This window comes from Juglans regia, chromosome 2 (assembly GCF_001411555.2).
Source record: "Juglans regia cultivar Chandler chromosome 2, Walnut 2.0, whole genome shotgun sequence".
Classification (NCBI taxonomy): Eukaryota; Viridiplantae; Streptophyta; class Magnoliopsida; order Fagales; family Juglandaceae; genus Juglans; species Juglans regia.
In genome coordinates, this window is record NC_049902.1 from 27615908 (window position 1) to 27635320 (window position 19413).

At 37.3% G+C, this 19413-nt stretch overlaps 2 protein-coding genes across 3 annotated transcripts; both read right to left on the reverse strand.

Moving 5' to 3' along the window:
* Positions 1 to 1800: 1800 nt before the first annotated feature.
* On the reverse strand, positions 1801 to 2189 carry LOC108992435 (probable inactive receptor kinase At5g58300). The gene is made up of 2 exons (XM_018966992.1): positions 2088 to 2189; positions 1801 to 2046 (listed from the first exon to the last, which is right to left on the reverse strand). The coding sequence occupies exons 1-2, from the start codon at positions 2187 to 2189 to the stop codon at positions 1801 to 1803; spliced, it is 348 nt and encodes a 115-aa protein (XP_018822537.1).
* Positions 2190 to 6814: 4625 nt separating this feature from the next.
* LOC108992458 (nuclear pore complex protein NUP98A) lies at positions 6815 to 19303 on the reverse strand. Of its 2 annotated transcripts, XM_018967012.2 has the most exons (14): positions 19163 to 19303; positions 18921 to 18997; positions 18697 to 18767; positions 17930 to 18232; positions 16365 to 17051; positions 15952 to 16173; positions 15277 to 15863; positions 14453 to 14540; positions 14135 to 14195; positions 10338 to 10476; positions 10053 to 10169; positions 9770 to 9947; positions 8319 to 8381; positions 6815 to 7749 (listed from the first exon to the last, which is right to left on the reverse strand). In XM_018967012.2, exons 3-14 carry the CDS (start codon positions 18713 to 18715, stop codon positions 7121 to 7123), a joined length of 3093 nt encoding a protein of 1030 aa, XP_018822557.1. In that variant the 5' UTR covers positions 18716 to 18767; positions 18921 to 18997; positions 19163 to 19303; the 3' UTR covers positions 6815 to 7120. The 2 variants fall into 2 exon arrangements, with proteins under 2 accessions (XP_018822557.1, XP_018822559.1); XM_018967014.2 differs by lacking the exon at positions 18921 to 18997 and having other exon boundaries at positions 6865 to 7749.
* Between the last annotated feature and the right edge of the window lie 110 nt (positions 19304 to 19413).

Genomic DNA, 19413 nt, shown 5'->3' on the forward strand with positions numbered 1-19413 from the left:
CAACTCCTTTTAACTCATCTAATCATTATAATTTTTTCAAATTCCCACATAAAATAAAATAAACAAATCAACTTTTTCAAATCTCAAAATAAAAATAATATTAAAAAAATATATTATAATAATATTTTATTCAACTTTTAATTTTAATATTAACTCATCACATCTCATCTGCGAAAACAAACTAGACATAATATCAAAAGGTAATATAATTCCCAAATATCACAATTGCTGACGACAAATGTATCATATTTCAAATAATTTCATAATATATATCAACTGCTCAAATAAAAATTACTTAAAATATGTCATATAATAAGTATGATTAAATAATGATAAATTTTAAGACGAATAACGACAGTTCTCATAAGGTAGTAGATATAATTTGACACAAAAGAGCACTGAGTTGGGAGGAAAGAACTATATATAGATGTAAATAATGAACTCTATGGATGCATGCGCAGCTAATGACGCGTGATGCGTTGGAGTGGGCTTACTTTACAATATCTTAATCAAAACAGCAGGTTCTTCAACATTATAACATCGCAAATGGCTTTGTGTTTTTTGTCTTTTCAATCTCCACATACCATATATGTCTAGTGGAATACAGTCGATGGCGGCCATTTCTGCTATTTGTGCATACTAATAAATAGTATATATGTATATATATTAGTCATGAATTATCTACAAACAAGTTGCACTAAAACATTGGTTGTAAGCAATTTTCTTTTATTGACATACTAATTAATCTCAAAGATCCATCCACAGAGCCAGAAGCATTGTTTATTTGTAGCATGAAAAGATCTCCTCAAGTTTTAGTAATCTTAATTGGGACAGAAATAAACACATCAATAGGGCAACAATACATATTCATCTTTCTTCCACTAAAGGGCCTCAAGTTCGGATAACTTGAGAAGACTTTAATCCGTTAATATTATAGAAGTGATGCCATTTAATTTGGTGCTAAGCACTCAGCGCGCTTAGGGCTTAGAGACTAGCCATGCAGCTATAACCGAGTCGGGCCACTCTACTTGACCGATAGTTATATTTTGCAACTTTTGTTTTTTCCATTTTTCTAATATATTTAAATATTTTTAAAAAATAAAAAAAAACACAAATATACTTAAAATCACTTCCTTAATCATTAAATAATTTTTTTTTTTTTTTTGAGCAATCAAGTTGAGCGGTCATATTTGGTGGGCAAACTAGCTTTTTCCTTACAGATAAGGATGAAATGAGAGATGGGTTACCAAGGAGGCAAAAGACAACTATGTGAAGCTTAGTCCTTGCATATGCTAATTTAAAGTTTAAATTATGCCCTTTAGAAATTTAGATGTATCCATGATAAGCTACTCAGGAGTTGTATTTAATTTAAATGGTACTACACATTTAATATAAAATTATTTAAAAGAAAAATATTTTCTATCATCCAACTAAAATATATTATTTATCATCCTTTCAATTATCATACTTTTATCAAAAGCGCTTCTAAGCGGTCGGGCTATTAATCGCCCAAGAGCAGCCCTCCTTTCACCTATTGCCACCTAAGGAAATACACAACAATCTCAACAGGCTCCACCATACAGAATATGTCTCAACGTTGCTGCTTCCTGCAAGCAAACTGGGGCAAGGTTTAGGCAATCATGGAGTCAGCACATTTGAGCCCTTGGATTTGTTTTCTTCAAAAGATGGCCGGTTCTCTGAGTCTGATAGTCGAATTTCTTCAATCATTCTAACAACTTCATCCATGTTGGGTCGCAAGTCAGGCACGTTAGCCACATAGGCCATGGCAATCTGCAACATCTACACCATTTCTTCTTCGATGTTTTGAAACCTCATCAACTCAACGTCAAAGACCTCTGCTGTCCATTCCTCTCTAACAACAGACTGGACCCACCTTGGAAGATCAACCAAGTCGTCATGCCCTGGCGATTGGAGTGGAGCTTTTTCGGTCAGCATCTCAAGGAGGAGAACACCGAAGTTGTACACGTCTAATTTATGGGTGTGCTGGAAAGATTCGATCACCTCTGAAGCACGATAGTCGGTATCCTGGAAAGGAGTGGCAGGAACATTCATAAGAGGGGTTAAACCGTAATCGAAAATGCGTCCTTCGAAATCTTGGTTGATATTTCCACGAGGGAACTTCGAACCACCTGCAGAATGGAGGTGGGCAATTCTCCTTGCAATTCCATGATTTCGCAGATGCCATATTAAATATCATTAATCTGAATGGGGTGCAAAGGGGGTTGAGACAACAAGAGGGGGTTGAGTTTCGAGGGGGGTGCGAAGAGGCTGCTTGGGGCTGAGGTCGCGAGGGGGGGGGGCGAAGGGGGCTAAAGGTACACTTAGAAGAATAATGCAATAAAAGTCCAATATTAAAATCTTTACAAGAAAAAAGTCAATCTAGACTAGAGATTGGACTTAAAAAAATGACGGATGAGAGTAATAAAGGTGTAACATTGAAGGAGTATACTAAGTATGATCCGAAAAGTGTAGGAGACACGTAGCTTGTATGGTCATCATGGACGAGCTATATTTTCAGTTTGTGGAGGGGAAATGCTTCCAAACATATTCTAAATACTTGGAACTTAGGTTTAATTTTCCTTCTTGTCATACGGTGGCAAAAGATATAAAGAAACAGTATATGTCAGAGAAAGAGTTGTTGGGGGCCAATTGGCGGGTCAAATGGTTTACTTCACCATCGATACTTGGACATCGATCCAAAATTTTAATTATATGTTTTTGACTGCGCATTTTGTTGATTGCGATTGAATATTACATTAAAAAAATTTTAAGTTTTGTCAAATTTTCGATAATAAGGGTGAGACGATTGTGAGGGTCTTGGAGGCTGCAATAAAGGAGTGAGGGTTGGCACGAGTGAAGGTTGGCAAGAGTTGTGACCGTTACAGTTGATAATGTTTCGTCTAACAATGTCATATTGGGACATCTTAAAACCTATCTTAGAAAGACAAATAAGACAATCATGGGTGGTAAGTGATTGCATATTAGATGTGTTGCACATATTCTGAATCTAATTGTGACTAATGGTTTGAAAGATCTTGATGACTCGATTGCTCTAGTTAGAACTGCTGTGAGATTTGTGAGATATTCTCCTACTAGATTGGATAAATTCAAGGTTGCTATGAGGTCTACAGTCACAACATCTAAGAAGGACATTTGTACTGATATTCCTATAAGATGGAACTCAACCTTCTTGATGTTGGAGGCGGCCCAAGAATATTAGTTGGCCTTTATATTATTAGGTGATGAAGACATTCAATATATTAGATATTTTGATGAGCACGAGGAATTGAGAAAACCTATTGATGATGATTGGGAGGTAGTTGCTACTTTTGTAGATTTTTTTAGGCTTTTCTATAAGGTCACAACGAAGCTATCTGGTTCTTTGTACCTTACATCCTCTCATTTATGTCAGTAAATATGTAGGGTAAGAGAAGAATTGGATGACATGTGCGCAAGTGACCATATTAGGATGCGGGAGGTGGCATTGATAATGAGGGTGAAGTATGACAAGTATTGGAAAGATTTCAATAGGTCTAATATTTTGTTATATGTGACTGTTATTCTTGACCCATAATTTAAGATTGATGGCATGATATACGGATTTGGATTTGCGAACGAGAATGCATGGGCGGAGCTTATTGCGACAAGGGTTAAGGAAGCCCTTGTTAGATTGTTTAATGAGTTTACCGTCTTCAGTGGTTGTAATATTCCGACACGTACACTTACTACCCCACCTCCTCTAGAAGCCGGGGTTGAGAAAAAGAATAGGTTGGATTGGGGTGAGAGGTTGGAGCACAACCCCATAGTCTGTCATTCTACAGAGGCTCAGTAGGAGGTAAATAGATACTATATAGCGGATCTTCAACCATTTGCACGAGATTTTGATATATAAGGTTGGTGGAAAAGTCACGTCGTGAAGTATCTAGTCCTTGGAAAGATAGTCTGCAATATTTTAGCCATCCCTATTAGCACCGTAGCCTCAGAGTCGACATTTAGCACTAGAAGGCACATATTGGATCAATTCTGAAATTCATTATCTGCTACCACTGTGGAGACATTGATTTGCATGCAAAATTGGATCAAGGGGACCCTAATTCATATTCCGGATGTTCTTGACTTTCAAGAGGCCGACGAGGAGAAAGATGGTGATCAGCCTAGATTTGGACCATCTGGTAATCGTGAGTTTTATTTTATTATTTTAATTTATTTATATTCATTTAATCGGTATCAATTTCAAATTTAATTGTTGTAGTGATACATGAGACGTTGTCTACTACTAGCTCCGCTGCAGTATAACTTTGTGTGTATTGGACCCACCATTACCATCTGTCATTGGTTTGCATTTGTCCCTTAATTGTTTTTTGTATTTTTATTTTATATAATTTTTTGCATCTAATTACTTGTACTTTTTTTTAGTTTTTATAATCTCAATGTCATATGTCGAATCCTAATTCTAACTTCCTAAGGACTCAATGATTACTCTCATCTTGATCTCAATCTCATATTTCTAATATATGTTTTTATTTTTAATTTTTGTTTTATATTTATGAATCTAATTTGTCTTCCTTTTAAATTATTAATGTTTCAAGTTTTATGATATCGATTCTCACAGTCTCACAACAATCAGCACAACTCACTTTTTTACCACCATGGCCACCCCAAATTCCATTGAAAAATAAAATGTTATTCTTTTGTTAATTTAATTAATTGTAATGTTGTTACAATAGTACAAATTGTAATATTCTTAGATGAATTTGTAATTTTATAGTAATTTTCTCTTAATTATCATTGTAATATACTAATAGCTTAGTTATGATTATTAGTTAATAGTTGCTACTTAGTAGTATACAATTAATAATTTATATTATTGTAAATTATTTTTTGTTATTTTTATTATTAGATTTTGTATTTTTATAGTTTTTTTTACTTAAATTCTAGGCCATTTTGGGCCCAGAATCCTTATTGGGCCCGTGGCCCATTCATGCCCACATTGGGGTTGGGGTTGGGGTTGGGGGGGGCGAACGATTGGGGTGTCCGCCCCGACACACCTGGGGCAATTGCCGAGATGGAAACCCCACCCCTCACACATGCAAGGGCGAGCGTGGGGGGCGCGAACGACTGGGTGTCCGCCCCGACACACCTAGGGCAGGTGTTAGGATGGAAACTCCACCCCCCACACATGCAGGGGCGGGAGGCAGGAAGGGGGCTACCCCACCCTGTAGGTAGGGCTGAGCACCGAGAATGTGAAAGTCAGAGTGCCCTACCTCCGACTCCGACTCCAACTCCAATTCATATAGCTTCCGATTCGACTCTGGCTCCGACTTGTTGGAGCAGAGTCGGAGATAGGCTTCCAGATTTTATTATTATTTTTTAAATATTTTTTCAATTTCAATTTTATTAAAACATAACCAAGATTGAAAAACATAAATCATTGTACAAATTATTATTATTATTCATTAGTATTATATGTTATTATATGTTAATGTTTATACATTAGTATTACATGTTATTATACATTAATTATTATACATTACTAGTACATGATATTATACTTTAGTTATTATATATTAGTATTACATGCTATTATACATTAGTATTTATACATTAGTTGTTATTATACATTAGTGTTACATGATAGTAATAGTTAATAGTATGGTGCTTGCATATACTAAAGTATTATTAGTGAATTTAGTCTATTTATATTATAGTATAAGCATATTATTTTATAATAATTTGTTCATACTAGTATATTATTATATTATTGAATTTAATTAATTATATAAGTTATAGTCATATAAAATATATATGATTAATATATAAAAAATACATATATTTCTATAAAATATGTACAATATCAGAGTCAGAGTTGGTACATCGCCACCTCCAACTCCAACTTATTGGAGCCGAAGTGGAGTCTGTACAGAGTCGGAGGTGGAGTCGGATTTTTGCTCAGCCCTACCTGTAGGAGACGGGTAGCACCCCTACTTATTTCTACAAACTTGGCACATATTTTCTCCATATTCATTCATTATATTCTGCACATTTTAGAAGTAATATGTTTAAATTCAATAAAAATTGAGAATTTAGCACAACATGATAGGTCTCGTGTAAACGTAAATTATAACACTCACGAAATATTCTCTTCGGGTGAGAATGTACCATAGTTTATTGGAATAATTTTTGTACCCCTTTCATTGATAACCCACGGCTGCTTAAATAGCAGACCATGTACATAAAACTGAAAACAAAAAATGTCAAAAACAGAGGAACAACCTAAAGCCACTGCCAGTAACCGATGCCTAACAAAAGAAATAACAGAAATTGACTCCACGTACTATTGAAATAAAATGCATCAGAAAGATAACATCAAGCATAAATTTCTCCAACTGCTATGACCCAGTCCATGCATGCACGCCATTCCCATGCACTACGTCTTTACATCCCGCACGTCTAACCTCCTCCCAGATATTTGGGATTTGGCTTGAGACCTCTATCTGAACGAAGCAGCTTAACACAACATAACTTATCATTTCTTTCCACCAATCCAACAATTATTATCTCGATAGTAATCATATTTAACACATCTTAAAAGTGAATACAGTAACAAGTTCTTGAAGGTTATTTTAAAAACAACCAGTTGACATATATTAAGTCCACATCCTAGAGTACCCTAGGAATACATGGGATATTGCAAGACGATGAAGACATCACATGTAACAAAAAGGAAATCCTCTATTTTTTCAGACAAAAATATAAATGATGCAGGCGGAACAAAACCATAAACAACTCAGAATTGATTGAACGTCAAAACGAAGTCCATTCGAGTCTGGCAAGATGAAAACACAGAAAAGGGCGATGACACAGTGCAATGGCTCAAATTTATATACCACAATTTGACAAAGTCTGTACAAAGAGAAGAAAAATATATCAATCATCATTCAGAACAAAACTCAAAATGCATCACACACGTCTACACGACTACTACCAATATAAAATACGTAACACTTGAATGTTGGCATTCCCTGGTCAGCAAACTGGGGCAGCACTCGTGACCAAATCATCTTTCACCTCCCAGCAGCTCCACTCGTAACACGTCTACTCAGAAGTGATTGACTCTGAACTTCCACTCTCCTTTGATAGGGTCGTAGGACACAAACTCGGCACCTTGATCTTCAGCCTTCCGCTTCAGCATCTCCTTGTATTTTTCAATTTTGGGCCCTTCTGTATACTGCTTTCCAGTCTTCTTGTCAAAGCATTTTATGTTAAGAAGTGTTACCTCAGCAGGCTTATTTAGACCTTGTCCAACAGGAGGTTTCTTGCTGTCATCCATGTAAACAATCACCTCACGGTTATTAAACTGAACAAGAGCCTCAAGATCAAGCCGCCGCACGTCTGTCTCACCCAAGAACTTGATGCTGCCGTAGCCATGACGCCCAACCACAAAGTCCTTGACATGGCGGCAGAACCCTGGTTCAGCCCTTTCCTTGGCTGCTAATTCTTGGACTCGAGGCTGTGTGTAGTAATCAGAACGTCGGAGCTTTGGCATTAGTGCCTCAATGTCAGCCCCATGTTCATATACAATGGCAGCCTCACCAGCTCTATGTCCACTGAGTGTCATGTAAGAATCTCCTTTTTGAACAGAATGATCTTCATGAACTCCATTTGCTTTCTGGTTTACTTTGAGAACATGAACACTTTCCCTGGCTTGGCCATTTTCAATGGGGTTTTCTGCAACAGTTCCAGAAATTTAAGACGACTGGTCAGAAACAAAGATAGTCATTCCTCCAAAATCATATTGGCTACATAACTCTTAAGTCATTACAAAACAAAATTTTCATCTACTCTACACAAATTCTTATAATTCTAAGATCCATAATTTGATTACTTATCAAATAAAAAATTCCAAGAACCAAAATATGATATGCATCTACTATTCCTACAATGAGCACGCAAACAAACAAAAGACTACTACAGGGCTCACAAGCACGTCTGCTTGACACTCCATTACTGCATTTTTTTTTTTTATCAGTAAATAAGAATTTGATTAAAATTGGCGCCCTTACTGCAAATTAAGTTTATGAAGTCCTTTTAAAGCTAAAGAAAGCAAATAGAAAGCTCTGGTATGAACTGGCTGACCATCCAAAACTACCCCTACTGCCGATCTTCCAGCAAATGCTCAGCAAAAAGAAACAGGAAGTGGAAAGAACCCCAGCACTACTCATGAATTTGGTAACGTGAATTCACATAAATAAGGAATTACTAGATAAAATGCGATCACAAAAAGAAAATATTCTTACTATCTTTATCCACAGAGTTGGAGCCACCTTGGGGAGGAACATGGGCTTCTTGATAAATTTTCCCTGAATCAACATTGTAATTGAAAAGGTCAGCAAAAACCATTCATCTTGAATTTTCTCAGCGAACAAAAATCCCCAAGTCTGACAGAAGGGGAAAAAATAAAAATATAAAAAAAGGGAAAAGGTAGAGTCCTGAAAAGATAAAATCTTAACCCCTGAATGAATGCCTCTGAATGAGGCCCTGCATTAGTCGTCAACTCATTTATACACCCATCAACTAGAGTAAGAGTAAGAGTAAGAGTAAGAGTGTATGTGTGTGTGTGTGTGTGTGTGTGTGTGTGTGTGAGAGAGAGAGAGAGAGAGAACAACACTATGTTACACATTTAAGCAAAATTCATTTGTCAGACTTGGCATCCATGGCCACCAAGAATAAAGAAAAGATCATAAGTACCCTTCACAACTTACTCCTTGTGATACCCCATATGAAGTTTTTGCTCATTTAAGGTTTCAATAGAGCTCCAATTGTATCATTGACTAATCTTTTTGGAGTATAGGCCATGTGGTTTGACCCTTCTATTAGGGCATTATATATGGAGTCAGAGACTATCTCAACCAGAAATGTGGGACTTGAGTCATGACACCTATAGAAGGGCCCAACGAGGACGTCAGGAATTTAAGGGAAGAGATTGTAATACCTCATATGATAAGGATAAGGGTAGGTGGTGTATGTAATCTCACATTGCTTAGGAATGATAAGTTCGTGCTCTTTATAAGATTCCAATAGAGCTCTAATTGTAACATTAGCTAGTCCTTTTGGAGTATAGGTCATATGGTTTTTGGGCTTTCTATTAGGGCGTTACACTTCTCAAAGATAGTGTGATATTATTCAAGCACCCCTATCATTCAAGAATTTGCACAAGTTCCTAACAAGATCCAAAATGGGAAGTAGCATTCCAAAAGGACATAAAAGGTTTTAAAAAATCAATTCCAAAATGAATCTCAGAACAACTTCTATTAAACAAATATTCTTTTTGAATGGACTACATATCATGATTGCACACTTAGAAAAAACTTTTAGGCGTGTTTTGTGTTTGTATTTGAGTGATGGGCTCTGTTGAAAAGATGTTTGGAAAGAAAAAACAAGTGAGGAGTGCTTTTGGCGTTTTTGAAAGTTGTGAAGTCCAATTGAAGTTTAATGTTCTATATTTTTCCAGTTTTTGTATTTGCTGTTTTATATTTTGGGTTTTTGTATTTAAAGTGGTGGGGTCCACTAACAATTAGGACTTTTTTGGGGTTGGGAGGTAAAGAGTATTTAGGGGGTCAAAACATGTTTGAGTTGACACTTGATGGAAATAAACATATTTTTATTGGCAAACAGTCTTTGTTTGTACCCCCAAATACATCTCAAGCACACCTTAAGCCAGATGGAACAAAATGTAACAGGGTTTTACCATTCTCATGAACTGGAGTAGATATATCCTTCAATGGAGATGCTTTCTCAGCACTAGCTCTCAGAGGCGACTGCTCCATGGGACGAATGACCAGTGCTCTAGGGTTTTCCCTAGGAATGAAAAGAGCATCTGCCTTTGGTGTGCTGGGTGTTTCTTCATCATCACTAAAGAAGGGAACCTGTGTACAACAAGAAGCAATTAACCTTAAGTGCAAATTCAATGTGTAGAAAAGTATTCGTCACTCAAAAACCCAGCTTAACATTGACTGAAGCACCATTCCCACCTTTGGACCATCATTCCTAGCATTATATTTCCTTGCAGGCAACCTAATCCGTCTTTGTGACAGGTGTCGAGAGGTCAGTAATGATGAGATTCTAACAGGAGCAGGTTTATCAACAACCTAAAAGGGAAAAACAACCAATACCAAGTTCAAACTCGTCTCATTTTCCTTTGCAGAAGAAAATGATAAAACAGCACACCTATACTCAAATATCAACAAATAAAACCATATACTATATCAGCTCAAATATATATGACAAACAATGGAAGTTCCAGACAATCATATTACAGGCAAGGCAGAAATTCCATATTGAATCGATGGTCCCGTTCCAACACGACCAATTGACATTTGAGGCATTGCAGGGAGTGTTCCAAATGGATTTACAGCCGGTACTGGTTGAGCAACTGCAGAGCTCTGAGTAGCAGATCTGTTAAGGATGAGCAAGCAAATTAGAATCATTATTATGCATTGTAGTTTATGCAAATGGTATCTTGCATAAATTTCTGGATAGAAAGAAAATTAACACACATAGCCAGTAAGTGTCAAACTACATACAACAATATAAGCAATGTGGTGTATGTCATAACCCAAGCCAATCGTATTACTATTCAGGCGACATGACAGTTGACCAAAAATAAGGAAAGTTTCTCAGATTAGATATAGTTTTCTTCATCCTAAAGTCTCCGCTAATTAAACTCAATGTAAGATTGTAACATCCAGACCCAAATTTTTTAGGCTTTATAAGTTTGACCATGGGCCCAATTTTGTTACAGCTAGAAGGAAGATTGTTATTGGACCATTAGCCCATTCGTATTATTTGAGGATCTAGTATTGCGGAGATAGGATTGGATATGCCATTATGGACCTAGATTCAAAATGGAGTAGGTTTGGCCCATTATGCCCATATATGGATAAGCCCAAGTATTATCTAGCCAAAGCCCATGCGATTTTTGGCTGTGAAATTTGTGATAATTGGAAACAAGCACTTTTTGGATAAGTTAGAACTATCTTAGGTGCCAAGAAGCCCTCTAGATGAAGGTTATCCACACTTGGGTTGTTATAGAAGAATTCTTGTACCGATAGGAGTCTGTTACAGCCTGTGAGGACTCTTTTAAGATAGGGTTTGAGCTGTTCTAAATCTGAAGAAGTAGAAATCAGCCCCATTTGTGACTCCTAAATGGATGCAAAGAATAGTAACATATTTACCCTAGAACTCCAAGCCATTAGTATTCTTAGAACCCCTTTTCAAAACAAACTGAGTTAAATTCGTACAGCCCTATTATTAGGTTTTTCAGGTCTCATTAAAAGGACTATGGCCTGAACACTAGAAAAAACAGAGGCTGCTGTGAGTCTGGAAAGTTTTTATAGCAATCCTATGTGATGTTCGTCAAGAAAACTCATCCCTAACCCTAGTTAACTGCTGCAATTTCAGAAGAATGAAAAAAGAACCAGCCTCACCCTATCAAGTCCAACCCTTTTCCAGCAACTTCAAGTAGGTGATTATTGACACGTTTGTTATCGATAGAAGGAAGGAGGTAAGTAGCATGATCATACCCTTACATGTATGGTAAACAATGTATTTTTTAAGTATTATGTATGTATGACTCTTTATCAAAAGCTCCTTTTTACGTACCCAGTTATGATACGATGAAAGTGAGTTTCAATGTCATGTTAACATATGATTTACATGCATCATGATGTGTTTTCATCTATGATTATGATAAGCTATTTCATTGTGTGTTCAACATGCATCATGCTGTATTTTCCTTTATGATTATGATAAGCTGTCATTATGTGTTCTAAATGCATCACGGCAAGAAAGATTTTTTTTTTGACAAGTTATGAAAAAAGCTTTAAGAATAGATCAAAGCGGTTTGGAAGATGATCCCTATCTGTATTATGTGGTGCTTGTGGCAAGAGCGCAATGAGCAGACGTTTGAGGACAAAGAGAGATCTATGGCAGAGCTAAAAGTTTTCTTTTTTAGAACTCTTTGTACTTGGGCCATTGATGTGGACTTTAATAGCATGGATCTTCATGATTTCTTAGTTTCTAATGCATCTACGTAGATGGGACATATGACTGTTGTAATTGGCAGTTTTTGCCCATTCTTTGTTTACTTATAAAAAAAAAGGAATGGCCATAAGAGATGCATGGTACCAATGCAATTATTGGTAGATGTGCAAGCCATGGACCTACGTATAGTCTACCATAGTATGTTATGATAAGTTAAGCAGTTCCCCTTGGCCATAGGCAATGAAACCAATGCATGTGATACCTCATATGATAAGAATAAAGGATAAATTGTGTGTGGGATCTCGCATTACTTTTGAAGGAGAAGTTCTGACACTTTATAAGATTTCAATGGGACTCAAATTATAACATTGACTAGTCTTTTTAGAGTATAGGACATGTGGTTTGGGCCTTTCATTGGGGCGTTACAAATAGTATCAGAGCTTATCCCAACCAGAAATGTGGGACTTGAGCCGTGCCACCTACAACGAATAGACCCGACAAGGACATCCAAAATTTAAGGGGAGTAGATTGTGATACCCCATATGATAAGAATAAGGGTAAACGATGTATGAGATCCCACATTGCTTAGGAAGAATAAGTTCTTACACTTTATAAGATTCCATTAGAGCTCTAATATATCATTGACTAGTCCTTTTGGAGTATAGGCCATGTGATTTGGATCTTTCATTGGGACGTTACAATGCACAACCTTGCACACAGGGGTTAGGGTATGCTGGCCATTAAAGAAAGGGAAAGACAAGTTTAATGAGTTATGCATAGTACATGTGATGTGTTTATGTTAGTATAAGTATTGATCTAACGCACCACATCATTGTGTTGGATTAGTGCTATATGAGCAAGAAAAGTGGGGAGTCCATGGACCACCCACTATTGCATTGTGTAGCCATGAGTTTACGGAATAATATCTTGCTAGAGTGGGGCTCCATTGGGTGATGCCACAAAGGGTGGTTGATTTACTGGCCAATTGGAAAGGTATCCAAGGTAACTCAAATAGCAGCTATGTGGAAGATGGTCCCGATCTGTTTATGGTGTGGTAAATGTGGATGGAGAGGAATGGTCGGAGTTTTGAGGATCGTGGATAGACAATGGACGAGCTTAGAACGTTTTTTACTAATACCTTACTCATTGGTCGATTTTAGTGGCATGACGTTCATGATTTCCTTGTATCTTTAGACACTCAAGCTTAGTTGTTGTTCTGGAATATGTCTTGTGTACTTGGCTATACCTATTTTTAATAAATTTCTTACTTATTGATCAAAAAAATAAGTAAAGGTAATAAGTATGCATGCTTTTCAAGAAAAATCTTATGTTTATTATGTTTACTGTATGGTATACTACTTATTGAGTATTCGACTCATTTGGATTTTTTTTTTTTTTTAAATGTCCAGGTAAAGAAGATAGTGTTAACGAGCTAACGGCCCTGCATGGATCATGTGTCAAGGGATTTTTAGACTTAGTTCATAAGTGTCTTTATTCACAAAAAGATTAGTTTTAAATTTTCTAGCCAAGAGTCTATATTTGTATGTTAAGTTTTTTCTGGAACTTATTTTCAATAAATTAGGTATTTTTATCATGTTGGGTCTCTTTACCTGACATAGTAATGAAAGCACGGAACACACCTAACCCATGGGAAGGGAGTGTTACAAAGATAGTGTTAACGAGCTAACTGCCCTGCATGGATCATGTGTCAAGGGATTTTTAGACTTAGTTCATAAGTGTCTTTATTCACAAAAAGATTAGTTTTAAATTTTCTAGCCAAGAGTCTATATTTGTATGTTAAGTTTATTCTGGAACTTATTTTCGATAAATTAGGTATTTTTATCATGTTGGGTCTCTTTACCTGACATAGTAATGAAAGCACGGAACACACCTAACCCATGGGAAGGGAGTGTTACAAAGATGAACCTTGGGTCATACCTATCAAACAATTATTTATAGTCTGAACTGAATGCATGTGTTTTTGGGTGTTTACGAATAAATGCATTATTTATGTGGGCGTGATCAGCAACTCCACATGCATAAAGCAGTAACTACAGGAGGAATGACATACAATTGTCCAAAGTTACTCTGACCCAAAATGCCTGGCGTTCCACCAAAGAGACTTCCACCAGCTACAAGGCAGGAGACAATAAAGTCAGCACACCATCAACAGAAAAACTCAATGGCTATCAATTACAAATATATAACATAGGAAAACACCGAGGGCTAGTTTGCTTCAGTGGGACAGGACCAAGAAAGGTTAGGGCTTACTTCTGTGGTTTTCTTTCAATAAGGTGGTTTTCTTGTGTAATTGGGTACACCATTTGGTTTTTAATAAATTTTGAACACTTGCCATAAAAAAACATAGGAAAACACTAACTGAAGTTACCTGGTTGTGTTGTACCAAAATTGCCAAGGCCAAAAGTGGTATTTGTTTGAGCAGGCTGAGATGGTTGAAAAGGCATTGAAAAAGAGGGCTACAGCAAAGATAGATTTCAGAATCATGCATAGTTTGAGCATCAGGCTTAACAAAGCATAAAAAATGGATCAAAGAGCCCCAGAATAAGACAACAGAAGCATAAGGAATGTGCATGAAGACGGGATTCATTCTAGCATAAAGCAATTTATTACACAACATAAGACAGCAAGGCTAATCAGCGACCAATAAATGAATTGTAATGAAGAATCTATCTAGAAAATCTAGAAGCAGTACACTATAAGCTTCTAAGAAATAAGATAGCATTGACGAGATTCCTTAGAATATACACGCGCATATACTACACTACGAATAAAAAACAAGTCTCACAACATTCACAACTCCCATCTTTAAATTTGCCAAATCAGCACATTACAAAGTCAAATTTGAGTCCTCTCCATTCTTACATCTAATATTTCACTTCCAATCCAGTAACATCCCAAGCATCGAATCGGGATTCAACTCCAAAACAAAACCCACTTAAGATTGAAAGTAGTGCTGATTGAAAACAGAATGGAAGGAGAAAATGGGTAATCCAAGTGATGCAAAAAGGGACAAAAACGCATTGGAAACAAAAAATAGGCATCACTAAACCAAAATTGAAGACAGACACACCAAAAAAAGTATTTCTTTTTTTTTTCAAATTTTAATGAGGAGATAAGCCTCTATTAAACAAACGAAACAGGGAGATCAAACCATCACCTAATCGAAACTTCAATAATTTCAGAGTAACTTACATTTGATTGACCAAAGCCTAGTGTGTTGCTCGAATTAATAAGCGATGGGGTGCTCGAGAAAGTGTTTACACCAAATCCTGGGGTAGAAGCACCAAGCATTCCTTGACCAAAGGGGGAACTCATACCCTGCCCAAAGGAAGTAGTTGTCTGTCCGAAAGCAGAGCCTGTCTGCCCAATTGAAGGTGCAGAGGATTGGAATAATGGAGATGATTGAGTGTTACTACCAAATGCTGTATTTGTTGCCTGAGATGGTCCAGAACTGAAGAGGGGCGTAGATGAACCAAAAGGTGAGGGGGATGAGCCAACACCGAACGTAGATGATGTTGGTAATGATGTTGACCCAAAAAGGCTAGATGAAGTTGATGCACTGAAAGGTGAAGAACTGAATGTAGGAGTAGTTGAGCTTCCAAAATTTAAACTGCCAATGCTAGGAGATTTTGGTGCGAACGGGTTGGAAGCCATTGAGGCAGAGAACGGACTCGCAGATGATTGGCCAAATGTTGTAGAAGGACCAAGAATATTTGAATTTGTAGGAGTCGAACTAAATCCAATCCCACTAGCAGGCTGAGTGGCAGGAAGCGGTCCACCTGAAATTCAAAGAAGAAATTTTTTGTATAAGTCAATTATTAACAAACACCATAAATATTTTAAATTTTGAGACATTTTCTAAAATACCTTTATCTCCCAATTGATAGTCCTCCCATCTCAGCTCCTCGTGGCTTTTATCTTTGTAGACAGGCATGGCTGATATGGACTCTAACTTCCCAGCAGCCTGGGTACCACTATCAGCTTCAGTTGTTGGGGTGTATGGAGCTACTCTACTTCCCCCACGTTGAGTCCCAAAAGCTGCCTGCCCAAAGCCAGTGTTGGCAAATGTTGGTGTTGTGGACTGGGCTCCTACACATAGCTCATAAGGATAAAAAATGCAAAAATTATAAAAACAAATAACAAATAATGGTGCATGACCCAATAGAAGTTCCTCTTCAAACAAAAAAAAAAAAACAACTCCTACTCAAAATAAGAATGTTTATCAAGAAGATAACAATATTCCAAATCGTATAACCAATTAAACACATGAATTAACTCACCAAATGGAGAGCTCTGGGCTCCAAAAGGAGTAGTTGTGGTACCAAATGGGGTGCTACCAAATGTAGAAGCCGATTGGCCAAAACCTGGAGAGGACCCAAAGCTGAAGGAGGGAGTACTTGAACCCCCAAAAGCAGGAGTGCTTGAGGTGCCGAACGCAGGAGTGCTTGAGGTGCCGAACGCAGGAGTGCTTGAGGTGCCGAATGCTGGAGTGCTTGAGGTGCCGAACGCTGGAGTGCTTGAGGTACCGAACATAGGAGTGCTTGAGGAACCGAACATAGGAGTGCTTGATGCTCCAAATGCTCCACCAGATCCAAATACAGGAGCATTTGACACACCAAACGCAGTCCCTGTGCTACCAAATGCAGGGCTTGCTGTTGTACCGAAGGCTGGGGTGCTTGTAGCACCAAAAGCAGGCGTGCTTGTAGAACCAAAGGTAGGGGCACTCGTAGCACCAAATGCAGGGGCACTTGTAGCACCAAATGCAGGAGTGCTTGTAGCACCAAAAGCAGGGGTGCTACTTGCACCGAACGTAGGCTGACTGGTCGCACCAAATGGTGAGGAGGAACCAAATATGCTACTCCCAAATGCTGGTTGTGTCTGTTGATTCGTGCTTCCAAAGGGACTTGCTGGAGTAGAAGTGGATCCAAACCCTCCAAAAGAAGCCTTCTGACCAAAGACAGAGGATCCTATAGAGACAAAAGTGGCATCAATTCCAGTAGAAGTTTACAAAAAAGACGGAAAACATATTATGTATATAATAGGGAATTTTAGAAGAAGCAAAGAAGAAATTACTCTACTCTAATGAAGTCTACATCACCAATATTCGAGAATGGTCACTCAAGATAGACAGGAGGAAAAAACACCAAGGTAAGAACACCAGTGCAAGGAATAGGAATAAGCAAGCATTGTACTCAAAATTCAAGCAAATTACTACCTCAATTATTGTTTAATAATTCATACAATTTCCAAAGAAGAAACAAATTGCTTGCCAATGATGATAAAAAAAAAAATTAAAAAAAAAAATGCTGCAGCAAGAATAAATACTCAATGTTCTAAATTTGCAAATTTTATTGCATCATTTGTGATATTCCTTTGCCTCATGAATTCATGACCTTGTCCTTTCCTATTGAATTCCAATGTAATTCCACATACAAGATAGAAACGCATCCAAATAATGTAATAAATACCATAAACTGATGAATAACTTGTCCAACAAGGAGAGAACAAGTCGACATGATATTCCTTTAAATCAGTGAGAAAATTTCAAGTCTCCATTAACAAACTTATTTAAAAAATAGTCAAAAGCTTTCCAGTATTATATCAACTACCTAGGAATATTAGTTAGAGGACATTTTCAAAAAGAAAAAAAAAATCATATTTACGCTCAAGCATAAATTTGTCTTCCACAGATGGATACTCGAAAGTTTGGAATAGCATTCGAATGTAACAAAACAAGATCTACATATGCATGCCCAAAATTGTTCATCTCATTATTCAAATACCACACTAGGAGAATATTACAATGCTCACATATGGACCAGTACAAAACAGCTGTCAGACATACCACCAAATGATGATGACGAACCACCAAAAGCAGGAGTAGAAGATGCTCCAAAAGAAGGCACTGTGCTCCCAAAAGCCGGGGATGATGAAGCACCGAAAGTGGTTGTCGAAGAGAAAGGTGAAGAAGATTGGGCTGCGCCAAACACTCCTGTTGAAGTACCCCCAAATAAGGAAGCCCCAGTTTGTGAACCAAAAGGGGTTGGGCTACCAAAGGGTTTTGGAGCAAAAGGATTGTTATTTGCATTGTTGTTCTGCCCAAAGACTGATGGGGACCCAAATGGGCTACTAGACGACTGCCCAAAAGCTGTTACATTAACAAACACATTAATTTTTTCCCCCTTCAAAAAGGAGTGCAAACAAAAACCTAAATATAGCCCAAGATGGGCAGGTAAAAAGGAGTAAAAAATCACTAAAATGTGAATAAATGCAAGTACAGCGCACGCTAAGAAAATAAACATGAATGTTTGATCTACAGAAAGAGCACAACAAAGTTTTGCTTGATAGGTACAAGAGCACAACAAAATTACTGAAAAATAAAAAAAAAAAATTTAACATTGATGGCAGAAATCCAAACTTTTTGTTTGCTCTATGATCGAATTTGAAAATTTAAACCATTTATGGTACTCAATATATAAGATCCTCCAATCAAATCCAAGTTCCCTAGCAAAGATCACTCCGCACAATCCAAAAACAAAAAAGAATAGAACGGCTATGGTAAGCAAGAGTGTCATCTAAGAACATGTTATAAAAGTTAGAAATAATACTTACGGTTAGTCGAACCAAACATCCTTCGTCTTAGCTCTCTTGCCCAATTTGCTTATGATGTTTCCGTTCCGAAACTGAAATAGAAAAAGAAAACAGATCAAACAAAGAATGCAATGTGTCCGTCAATAACCAGGGATTCAAAGGCCCATTATTTCATCTTTGCAAACTATTATTATACAACAAAGGTCGATACGTAATTGGAAAATTGAAAAATTTAATAAATCAACCTTAAGAACTTATCGACGACGGACATCCGGAATTAGAAACCACTTCGACTTTCAGATTGGATAAAATCTGTTTTATTCTGATGAATCGGAAAAAGAAAACTTTGAATTAAACCTAGTACATTAAGCAGCAATCCGCGAACCCTAGTAGGAATACCAATATAAAGCCTTACACTACCGACAAGATTGAGAGAGATAGAGAAAGAAAAGAGGGAACGTGGAATTAGGGTTTCAAAGGCTCGTACCGTCGAAACGTCGATCTGTGTGAGCAAGAGAGAGCAGCGAAGGACGCAAGAGGAAGGGTTTTTATTGTACGTTGCAGTGAGTCGAGGATTCAGCCGCGTAGCGTAAAAAGTAAGTCCTTTTGGCCTTCGGGGACAAAATGCCGTGGAACCCGAAGTCTATGTAAATCTGATTTAGGTTTAGTTCGGACTAAATTATTGAAGTAATCTGGTCCTAAAACTTTTGGCCTGGTTTGACAGTGAAATCGTTTTAT